General features: G+C 35.7%; 1 protein-coding gene across 2 annotated transcripts in view; it reads left to right on the forward strand.

Annotated features, from left to right (window-relative positions):
- PIK3C3 (phosphatidylinositol 3-kinase catalytic subunit type 3) overlaps positions 1-12,653 on the forward strand; it is a 161,886-nt gene that overhangs the window by 71,843 nt on the left and 77,390 nt on the right. For both annotated transcript variants that reach the window (XM_007464169.1, XM_007464170.1), the window contains one exon: positions 5,957-6,142. In XM_007464169.1, the coding sequence (XP_007464231.1) occupies positions 5,957-6,142 (186 nt within the window). The remainder of the gene's footprint in view (positions 1-5,956; positions 6,143-12,653) is intronic.

A 12,653-nucleotide genomic window follows, 5' to 3' on the forward strand; every position in this document is an offset into this window, starting at 1 on the left:
AGTTTAAATAATAGTAAATTTGGTCTTTCCACCTATTTTTTTCTAAATGACCTGTCTTAAGTATTTCGGATAAAAAGCCCTCTAGTCTAGACTTGATGCTGTACCTGAAAAGTTCACAGTAATAAGTTTGTCCAACAAAATCAGTTGAATTTATGAAGTATTTTTAATTTTGTGGTCCATAGCATATAGGAAGTGACTCATTTTTGCAGAATTCAAAATGTGACTATTGTAACTTTTTAAATTCAGCTTAAAAAAAAATTCAGCTTTTAACATGGTAAATGGCCTTTCTTATTAAAATGTTAATGAAAAATAACCGTTATATTAATGCCTTTCCATTATGCTTAGGGAACAAAAATAGTAGGAAGAGTCATAATGGTGAAGGTAATAGTGATGCACACTGAATGCTCTTATGAGGCTGCTTCTGAGACAGTGACATCAGGACAATAATATTTGTGCCTCCTGGCAAGAAGTTGATGGCAAACCATAGCAGAAATGAATTCAATTCAGCAAGCATTTGGTATCAACTCTTGGCCTAGTGTTATTTAAGGCTCTGAGCTTCGAGGTATTACGTCCCTGTAAATTTCATATAAATTAAAACTGTTTTGGGGAAACTTAAAATTAAACTGTTTTGGGGAAAGCCAAAATGGAGAAGTAGAGGATAGTAACTGATAAAGGGTCACTGTCTTATTAGTAAACAGTTATTAATTACTATAATAGAGATATGAAGGAGAACAAGATCAGTGTGCTAAGATATGAGGGAGGTTTTACAGAGCCAAGATTGGTCTTGAAGTTTGAACAAACTTTGATGGTCATTCTTATTTGATGATAATTTTTCATGGGAAAGAAAAGCATGAATAAGGCAGAGTGTTAGGTTCAGGAGACAGAAAAGTTTGTATGAAACGTTCTTTAAATAGAAAAGGTGGAATCAGATTGTAATGAGCCTTGAATTCTGTGGTTCGGAGTTGGATATCACTGGCAATAGGAAACCCCTAAAGCAAACAGAATGTGTCTAAGTAAGTGATGTTTTAAGGAAGATGAACCAGGTGGATTGGAGCAGAGCTGAGAATGAAAAAAGAGACATAATTAGGAGGCTTATGTATGGATTTTGAGAGCTGTATTGGAGAGCAAAGGAAGGGGAGGGTAATGTGTAAAATGACTTGGAGGTAATTCCCAAGAATTAGGCCTGAGTGACTGAAATAAGGAAATATGGCAAGCGGAAGGAGCAGAGTAAGGAGATATTTCGTTTTTGAATGTTTTGAATTTAAAATATTAGAATAGCTGTGATACGGTGATATAGTAAGAAATCATATATTTGGTCTTCATCTCTGGTTCCTAGCACAGAGTTTCTAAAACCCTAGGAATTTCATGAGTGGTAAGGATGAGAGGAGTGTCTTTTGTTTTTCATAGTAAGCCCCTTTCAACTATACCTGTATTTATGGTAATGAGGTGACTCTTGGAGAGTGGGGCTCATTGCCAAAAGAACCAAACCTCTGATTAGAGGGTTGAAATTTTCAGCCCCACCCTTGACCTCTGTGGAGGGAGGAGGAGAGATCGTAAAGGGGCTGGGGATAGAATTAATAACTCAAGAATGGCTAATGATTTAATCACTTGTGTCTACGTTATGGAATCTCTATGAAAACCTATAGAGCTTCTGGGTTGGTGAATGCATCCATATGCTAGGAAGGTGGCACATTCCTAACTATGGGGACAGAAGCTCCTGTGCTTGGTACCCTTCCGGATCTTGCCTAATGTACCTCTTCACCTGGTTATTCATTTATATCTTTTATAATATATTTCTCTGAATTCTTTGTGCCATTATAGCAAATTATTGAGCCTGAGGAAGGGTCATGGGAATCCCCAATATGTAGCCAAGCTGGGCTGAAGTATGAGTACCTGAGAATCCAGTGTTTGCTCTTGGCATCTGAAATGGGAAGCAGTGTTATGAGACTAACCCCTTAACCTCTGCAATCTGCACTGAGTGTCAGAATTCAGTTAAATTGTAGAACACTCAGTGTCTGCAGAGAATTAGGGAATTGGTTCATGTGGACAACCCACACATTTGATGTCAGAAGTGTCTTGAGTAGAACAGGTTTTCCTTTAACAACATGGTAGTAATTTCCAAAATTTAGTTGGTAGAAGTTAATATTAGAAATATATATGATAAATACAGTGTTTTCAGCTCTGAAATGTGATCATGATTCTAAAAGTAGGAGATAACAATGAAGTGATTCTAAGATCAGAAAGGAGGTTAACAGAATATTTATTGCTATTAATATAAAACATGGTAATACCTACAATAATGTTAACATTTGATGCTGGACTCATCAACAGAAATAGAACAACAATAATACCAGAGTTGAAATAATTAACATTTATCAACTATTTATTATATATATATCCTATTTTAAGCATTTATATTCATTAACTTATTTAATTTTTACCACAACCTTATGAGATAGATCACTTGAAAGTTAAATAATGTGCTCCCTATGACACAGTAATAATTGATGGAGCTGGAAATTAAGATTTAAACCCAAACACCTTGGCTTAGTGTAAAGCCTATACTATCTGTGGAAGCTCTAGGGATAAAATTGCATTTGAATCCTGTACCTTTGTTTTACATAGATCAATAAATCATCTTTAAAGGACCTGAGATTAAGTATCATCATTATTATCGCTGTCTTCAAATTGTTACACTTCCTTTCTTTCTCATTACTCTTCTTGTTTCCTCCTTCATTCTATTATCTCCTTGTTTACATTTGTAACATTTAGCATTATCAAGTTGTGAAATCTTTGTACAGTGTCTTAAGTTCCCTGGCAGCAGTGTATTCCGTAAATCTTACTAATAAATCTATAAATCTGAGAATCTGGGAGTTAGGTTGTTTTGGTTGCTGAACTGAGTACATTGGCCTGCTGCGAGATTTGCTTATAATAAGTACATACCTGCACATTTCTATTAAGACTACTGATGTACTGTGAAATGGCAAAGCTTTCACTGTAGTTGTTTAAGAAGTATTGCTTTGTTTACACATTCAGTCTAGAAATGCATTTTGGAAGTGAAAAATAAATGCATAGAATAAGTTAGGAGGGCAGTCCATGTTTTTATATGGAGAGCGAGCACTGCACTAAATGGTGTGCAGGAGGTACAGAAGAAATGGATAGCTATCCTTGGGGGATGCAGACTCCAGTTGTAGACATAAGAATGCCCAGAAAAGCATTTGGTAGTTAGAAGAGCATCATTTAAATGAAGATAGTAAAACTGAGTCAGCTACTAAAAGAAGAGCTGAAAGTTGCTGAAAACTGCCTGGAAAAGTTGAGATTTTGACAAGCTGGCCTTAAAGAAGATGACACTAAAGTTTTGGCGAAGAGCATAAGGAAGGAAGGAACTCCTTGTAGACGGAAATTAGACAGTCATTATAAAATAGGTTAGCTTGGTTGAAGCATAGAGGGGCAATGGGAGCTTAATGAGAGTCACAGGTTTGGTTTGTGGTGAGAGGTATCAAGGAATGTTTTGAGAAAGAAGCCAAGGTTTAAAAAACAACAAAAATGGTTTCACTGTCTAAATACAATGAGTACTTTGGAAATTAGTCACTGGAATTGCTTAGGTAAATATTGGGTCTCTTTTGGGCAGAGATATAATGTAAATTTCTGCTGACAGTGGAAGTTTGTGCTAATAAAATCACTTCCAGCTTGAGTGTCTGACAGTCTGTGAAATGATTAGAAAAGAAACTGGTGTTGAAGCTCTTAGCTAGAAGGCTGTGCCAAACTCTAGATGTTTGGTATAGTGAGAATCAGAGGGGAACAACAGGAAATATTGCCAGGAAATAATTGACCGGAATTGGGGATGGATTTGAGACAGGAGGGAAGGGGGCAGGGCACAACCATTAAAAGAATGATACAACCATTAAGAACAGGATACCACAAAAACTGGTTAGAACCTAATAGGCCCAATATGGCGGAAGATTTGACTTCCGGGAGACCTTGAGCCTCATTATATACTCATTGTAATACATTAGCTAAATGACACACCCATAGGTGCCATGACAGTTCTGAGGCCAGCCATAAAAGGCCAAAAAGTGGGCGGTGGCCCAATTCCTAGAAATCTCTGCCCCTTCCCAAAAATAGTTGGAATAATCCTCCCTCCTGTTAACCTATGAAATTACCCAGCCCATAAAAACTAACCACCCCCACATTTCTGGGCCACTCTTGCCTTTTGAGACAGACTGCATTCTGTCTATGGAACGTGTATCTCCCATGACCACTCTCCTCAGACGGCCCACTCTCTGTCTGTGGAGTGTGTATCTCTCTAAATAAACCTGCTTTCACTTTACTGTGTTTGGCTCTTGAATTCTTTCCTATGCGAATCCAAGGGCCCTCACTAGGTGGCCAGTCCCAGGGACTCACTCAAGACCTGGGATGTGACCCTCCTCTTGCACCCCATTTTTTTCCTACAACAGATTTAGGAAATAAGTGTTGGTGGAGTAATGGCTCCAAGGGGCATGGGCCTAGCTAAGTAGGAGATGCAGTGCCTTAATGATAAGGAGGAGCCATCTGGTGTAACATGCATGGGCTGAGGGTCAGTGGATTTAGATTCTGGGTCTAGCCTGTCACCATTTTGAGACGATGGGCAAGCCACTTCACTGAGATTATATACAAATTTGAGCACTGGACTAGATCATCTCCACAGTGCCTGTTTCCTTAATTTAGTTAAATTAAGAGTAAGTTAGGGAATGGGAATGAAGATTCATTTTATGTCATACTAACGAGTAATTGTGTTTTATTGTCCAAGTGAACATTTTTGAGAGGTTGATTAGTTTACTAATGAATATATTTTTAATTGGGCAGAGCAGGAATTTAAAATTTTGAAGTTATCTTTGTTCAAGAGATGAATTCATAGAGGAAGAGAAAAGAAAATGTCTTGGGATCAGCCAGAAAAAGTGTTGCCAGTAGGGAGATCTGGCAATAGGGACTACTTTTTATGGAAAACAGGTATAAACCTTTCTTTAAAGAGCATTTATTGTTATGCAGCCATTAATGATATGCTCAAAGGTAGGTTACTTACCCAATAGTCTTATGAAGACTTCACAAACTTTCTAAAGAAGTGAGGCTCCAGAATGATTCTGCAAACAGCCAGCTGAATCAGAATATATATACAGAAGCTGGAGCTTCTATGTATTTATTTTTATTATTGTTTCTGTGGAATTTTTGTCTTTTTCTTAATGTTTTTTTAAATTGTGGTAAAAATCACATAATATAAAACATACTATTTTAACCATATTTAACTGTACAGTTCAGTGGCACTAAGTACATTCACACTGTTGTGCAACTCTCACCATCATCCATCTCCTGAATTTTTCACCTTCCTAAACTGAAACTGTCCCCATTAAACACTAATTCCCCAATAGTTACTTCTCTGTGTAAAAGAGACATACATATTTGACTTCATTTGAGTCCTTGTATGTGAGTATCTAGGAAAACCATTGACTCTGGGAGGTGTTCAAGAGTGGGGTTCTGCCCTTCTGGACTTTGGACTCTCATTCACTGGCTGCAATCTCTTATGTCTCACATGTCGATGTTGTAAAATGAAGGTTTTCTCTAAGGTATCTCAGAGTTCGTGAGACATGCATCAACTATTTCCCTGTCTTGAGGTCTGCAGTGTTTTAAAATAACAAAAGCAAAATGAAGAAAAGCTGAAGAAAATATAAAAATTCATAGTGGTTTGACCTGAAAAAAACATAGTTACAAGGAACATGATTTTTTTTTTTTCCTCGTTCTGCAGTGTTTTTCTAGGATTGTGTGTATACTAAACACTAAACAAAGTGTTTATGTAAGGAGTCAGTCGTTGACTTTGTGACTCTGCCATCAGGTCCAAGCTGAGCTCTGCCTAGTCACCCTTGACCCTTCCTATCCCAGAATAAGCTATTGCTTCTAATTCTTAAACCTTTTCTGATTTTAGGCTTTGACGAAGTTCTTGAAATGTGTTAATTGGGATCTACCCCAGGAGGCCAAACAGGCATTGGAACTTCTGGGAAAATGGAAGCCAATGGATGTAGAGGATTCCTTGGAGCTGTTGTCCTCTCATTACACCAATCCAACAGTGAGGCGTTATGCTGTTGCCCGGTTACGGCAGGCAGATGATGAGGTCCATTGTTATTCATTACTCCTCTTCAACTGGGTGCATTTTAAACTAGAGCCTGATTATGGGCTCTGTGTGTGTGTGTGTGTGTGTGTGTGTGTGAGAGAGAGAGAGAGAGAGAGAGAGAGAGAGAGAGAGAGTGAGAGAGAGAGGGAAATTTTTAAAAGGGAACTGGATATACTATGTGTGTTTGCAGAAGCAAAATTAAAATATTCCTCCAAGGACTCCTCTGAAATGAAAATTTACTTCCTGATCTGTTACGTGATAGGCCAGTCTCTCCCAGGACATTTACCTGGCAGTAGAGCTTGTATTGCTCTGTCTGGAAAAAGGAATTCTAGTGAAAAATGGTTTAATGCAGTATCAGCTAGGCAATAATTTGGATTCCCTCTATCAGTCAGCCTACAACAAGCCACATTTAATTGTAGCCTTGATGAAAAGCCCTTGGGGCCTTTAAAGCGTAGAGGTGCATGGTCATCATATTCTCTTTCAAGCCCCTCCTTTAAACTTTGAGCTACTGACAATTATGTGTATATGTAGATTTTCTGAAGGTGGTTTTGAATCCTCTGGAAAGGAAAGACTACAAACATTATGGTGGCTATTTATATACCTGTAAGGCCACCAGGGAAGGTAGAAAACTGTTGACCCAAAGCATTGCTGGATTTTGAATTTTAGTAATTTCCTAATAAGGTAGATGAATTCACTAATTTTTTTACTTACTAATTTATAGAGGGAATGTGTTCTCAAACATAACCTAATAGTTTATGCTAGCCTGCAAGGCTTATGGAATATGGGATGACTCTTCTCAAGCCTCAATATAGGAGTGCCGATCATTATTTTGAATTCGAAGTGGTATCTGAATTTCAAGAAGCAAAATGCAGCATTTATTAAGGTTGTTAGTTGTATATGTATTTAATTACAATAAAATTTAAACACTGAAGTAAGTAGTATAGTGAATGCTCATACATAATTTACCCATCTTCAGCAGCTGCCAACTCATAGACAATTTGTTTCATCTCTAACACCAATTATTCTCTCCTCCCCATTCCCTACCCTCCTCTAGATTATTTTGAGGTAAGTCTCAGATATTGTATAATTTTATTGGAATAGGATGTTTTTCACTCTCCTATCAAAGAGCAATTCCTAGCATTGTGATTCAGCATATTATCTTCTCTGTTATTGTTTTTACTATATCACAAGTAAAAAATTATTACAATATTTATTTAAAATAGTGAAATGTTTGTTTTGAAATTCATTAAAAATTTCACTTTAGTCATTAAGTCTTTATCTACGTTTGACATGAGTCAAACAGAAAGGCCTCTGGGATATAGTTAAGATAGTCCCCCTCAACATGGGTTCAGACTTTAAATAGAAATATTGTAAATCATTGTTTTTGATTGCCTGACTTTGTTGCCTTACAAGCTTAGAGGCTAAGCATTTGATTTTCTCTGGAGTTAACAGTATTCATGCAAGTACTGAACTATTTCTAGACCATTTCATAATTTTTGTTATGACGTAAAGAATAATGATAGAAATACTGCATGCATCCTAAACTGCAAAATATGGTTGTTAGTTTTGGGGTGTTTTTTTTTTTTTCTTTTGCGGTACGCTGGCCTCTCACTGTTGTGGCCTCTCCCGTTGCGGAGCACAGGCTTCTGGCACGCAGGCTCAGCCTGCTCCGCAGCATGCCGCTCCGCAGCATGTGGGATCTTCCCGGACCGGGGCACGAACCCGTGTCCCCTGCATCGGCAGGCGGACTCTCAACCACTGCGCCACCAGGGAAGCCCTTGGGGTGTTTTTGAGGTTTGTGTATACTCAGCTTAAAAAAAAAACGGTCTTTTAATTCAGTTTCTACTGACTCTTCAGATGTATATTAAGATTTGAATTTTGTCTTTTCTCTATGTACCTATATGTCTTTGGGAACATATATTATTCTCACCTCGGTTTCCCATCCAAAAAATAGTGATAACAGCTGCTTATGTCACTTGACAGTTATGAAGAAAAAATTATCTGGGGCAGAATTTTGAAAATTTACTCATACAGTTATGCTGAAGGATTGTAAATTTATATTATGTCAATTTCGTACTAAAATCATTCATGTTGTACCTTTCATTTCTAATCGGTTTAAAATTTCTCCTTGCTTTTGCTTTGTCTGTGGGATAGTATAATGTTTATGGTTTTATAAACTTCAAATGTTTTTTGGTATTTCAGAGGATAATATAACCATATATTGGGTTGGTCAAGAAATTCCTTTGGTTTTTAAGTAAAAGACACATTTTTCATTTTCACCAAGAACTTTATTGAACAGTGTATTCACCATTTTGTTCCACCACCATCTACCATTTTTCAGGCAACTTCATAATTCCGTCTTCCCAAAACTTTTTATCTTTTTGAGCAAAAAACTGTTCCAGGTGCCTTTTACAGTCCTCCAGGGAATTGAAATTTTTTCCATTAAGAATTTTATAATGACCGAAATAAATGGAAATCCGAAGATGCAATGTCTGGTGAATACAGCAGATAAATCAGAACTTCCCAGCTATAACAGTTTTTGACTGGTCATCAAAGAAACACGCGGTCTTGCGTTATCCTGATGGAAGATTATGCGTTTTCTGTCGACTAATTCCGGACGCTTTTCGTTGAGTGCTGCTTTCAGTTGGTCTAATTAGGAGCAGTACTTGTTGGAATTGATCGTTTGGTTTTCCGGAAGGAGCTCATCATAGAGGACTCCCTTCCAATCCCACCATATACACAACATCACCTTCTTTGGATGAAGATCATTCAGCCTTTGGTGTGGTTGGTGGTGGTTCATTTCACTTTCCCCACGATCTGTTCCATTCCACATTATTGTACAGTATCCACTTTTCATCGCCCGTCACAATTTGTTTTAAAAACAGAACGTTTTCGTTACATTTAAGTAGAGAATTGCATGTGGAAATGCGGTCAAGAAGGTTTTTTTTTTGCTTAACTTATGTGGAACCCAAGCAACAAAGTGATTAAGATAACCAAGCTGGTGCAAATGATTTTCAACGCTTGATTTGGATATTTTGAGTATGTCAGCTATCTCCTTCACGGTATTATGTTGATTGTTCTCAGTTTATGTCTCGATTTGATTGCCGTCAACTTCAACTGGTCTGTCCGACCATGGAGCATCGTCCAGTGAGAAATCTCCAGCATGAAACTTCGCAAACCACTTTTGACACGTTTGATCCATCACAGCACCTTCTCCATTCACTGCACAAATCCTTTTTTGCATTTCAGTTGCACTTTTACCTTTCTTGAAATAATAAAGCATAATATGACGAAAATGTTGCTTTTTTTCCTTCCTCAATATTAAAACGGCTACACAAAAATTCACCAATTTTGATGTTTTTTTTTAAAGGCACACTTGATATGACAGCTGTCACAATGCGATCTAACAAAATTGTTTTGAATGAAGTTAAAGACAACTAAGTGCTACTAGAGCCATCTTACGGAAAAAACACAAGCGAACCTTTTGGCAAACCCATAATGATATATAATATAATTATATAATCATAGCATCAAAGATACGTCAAAGGTCACTTTGTCTAAATATCCACATCTTGGATGACCAAAAAGCTTGAATGAAAAATAACTGTGTTTTATATTTGGGCAGTCTGATTTTTTCAATATGCTGTAGTCCCTCCAGTAGCCAGGCCTGCCAGGCCTTTACATGTGCTACTTCATCGTCCTAGTGGAGTCTTCCTGCTGTTCATCCTTCAAGCTGTAGCACAGACCTCAACATCTCTGAGCAACCTCTCTTAACCATTCCAGGAAGCAGATGGCATTTTTGTTTGTTTATTTCCTGATCCCACAGCATTTGATTTGTTCCTTTACTATATGATATTATCATCTTTTTTTTTCTGATTCGCTTTGCTTTTAAATTGTAAACGAAATAGTAACATAGAAAGTAATATTCCTTTAACAACTCCACTTTTCCAGCCGTTTTTTATCCCTAGAAAGGTAGCCACTCTTATATCTTTTCATATATTTTCTATGCAAATAGCAAGCATATGTATGCATGTATAGTATATATTTACACCTCTTTAAAAATTAAGAAAAATAGGAATATCCTATACATATTGTTAAAAACTTGCCTTATTAATTGAACAGTATAATCTTGGATATTTTCTCATCTTCAACACATATATTTGGTGTCCATAAAGTCTGGAAACATAGGCAAATGAATATCAAGGCAAATGATGTCAAAGGCACATTTAATCTGCAGGAAAGCACTGTGTTTTTAGACTTAATGGATACCTGTAGATGTACCTTATTCCTTTCAAACAGCAGCATAATATTTTACTGCAAATTTATTTTATTTATTTAACCAGTCAGCTTCTTCTGGTAGGCAGTTGTTTTCTAATCTTTTGCTGTAACTATTTTAGTGAATAGACTTTTGAATATATGTTTTTCCATATTCTTGAATAAGTAGCTTACGTTGGAATTATTGTCACAATATATATGCCTTTTACATATGCTTTTTTCTGATAATTCTTTATGAACCTTCTGTTTTTGTGCTTGTGTCATACTTTTAAAAAATTGCAGTTGCTTCATAATAACTTTAAATATGTGATTGGAAAAAACCCCTCCCTTCCTTTTTTTCTTAAACAATTTTGTTTATAATTTTTGTATATTTATTCTAAATTTAGAACAATTTTGTCATTTTCTTAAAACTCCACCAGAATCTTAAGTGGAATTACATTAAATTTATATATTATATTAGGGAAGATTAACATCTTTATGATATTAAATCTTCCCTCCTGGAGATACACGATTATTCCAGTCATTTTATAAATATTTTTTCACGTTTTAAAATATTATATTTATTCTGTGACAATTGTTACTATTATGAACTACCTCACCCCTTTTATCTCTTATTTCTGTTTGTTGGTTAAATGTTAAACTGTGTTTTTATTTTAATATTTATGTTTTATCTAATTTCTTTAGTGATGTTTCTTGATAGTTCTATTAAGTGTTAGGTGGGTCCCTGTAATTTGTAGGTATAGCATCATGCTGTCTGAAAAACATTGATATTTAATATATACTGTGCATGAAATAGATGCTGAATTCCTAATGTTAAACTCACCGTACATTTGTAAAATAAATATTAATCAGTCTTTTAATATCTTTCTGAATTTGATTTGTTTAATGTTCTGTTTCAGAATTTTTAAAAGCCATATTTCTTACTATTGTGTGGCTCAAAAGGAGAGAGATTCCCCATTAGAATTTGAGGAAGAAGTGGCATTTGAGATAGACAATGAAGGAAGAGAATTTTCAGAGTTGAACATGAGTTTACATGAGCAATATGGGCAAAGGCAAAGAGATTGAAAAGTACAGGAAAAATAGACAATATTTCGCTTTAACAGAAGTGTGGGATATATGTAGCTGTCTGGGAAGCAAGGTCAGAACCCATGTATCTAACTATAACTGTTTAACTGTAAATGTCTATATGAAGAGTTATGCTTAATTCAATAAGAAATGGGAGTGATTTTGACAGGGAACGTTGCATTTATATTCTGAAGCATTAGAATTAACTTGTTCTTGAGAAGAATGGTGATTGCTATCTAGATAGTATTTCATAGCTCTTGGGAAAGTTTTACTTAATTGCCTGAGATAGAAATATGATTTTTTGTTTGTTTTGTTTTATTTGTATGCTTATGTCCTTCATGCTTGGAGGAATTTTATATTTTCCAAGCTGTGCCTGTTTAATGAGCAGACTTTGCACTTACTACTGAAGTTAATTCATTTTCATACAAATGAAGGAAAGTGTAGTTTGAATACAGAATACCAGATGACTAACATAATCAGATTGTGATGAATGACTTAAAAAGAGGAGTTTTCTTCCAAATTTCTCCTTCCTGGGGAATTTAATAACAATGCAGCGTTTTTGATTTCATGTAGTAAGTCTTTTCTATAATTGGGAAAACACACTAGGTGATACATTCATCAGCATTTCCAAAGCATGCAAGGCTAGCAGTGAAACTGAATTACTTATACCTCCTAAGAAGGATACTTGATTAATCTATTTTCTGTTATGTAATTTTGTTTCTTAAAATAAGCATATAAGCATACCTAGCTGTTAGATGTCATAAATCTCAAATAAAATAATAGAAAATCAAACATTTATTGATCCAATTAAAAATTGTTTTTAGAAACAGAACACTATAGAGATGCTTTGGTAGTCATTTGATTTCCCTGGCCACTGATGCTGGTATATTTGAGTAAGAATTAATAAGCCAGTTAACGTTTCATTTAATTTTTTGAGAAAAAATGGTATTTAGTGGTAAAATCATGTATATTGCTTTTCGTAATTAAAAGAAATGTTGACTGTCAATATAAGAAAAAATTATGAAAAGAATATATTTTGGTTTAAGTAAGGGAAAATGCGTTTTTGGGAAGTAGTCTGTCCTCATGGAATTTATAAAATAGTAGAAATGACAAAGAGTAAATAAACAAGTAATTACAAATGCCATAGTTGTTATAGACATGAAAGGAAAGA

The sequence above is a fragment of the Lipotes vexillifer genome, unplaced genomic scaffold (assembly GCF_000442215.2).
Source record: "Lipotes vexillifer unplaced genomic scaffold, Lipotes_vexillifer_v1.1 scaffold235, whole genome shotgun sequence".
In the NCBI taxonomy this organism is placed as follows: domain Eukaryota; kingdom Metazoa; phylum Chordata; class Mammalia; order Artiodactyla; family Lipotidae; genus Lipotes; species Lipotes vexillifer.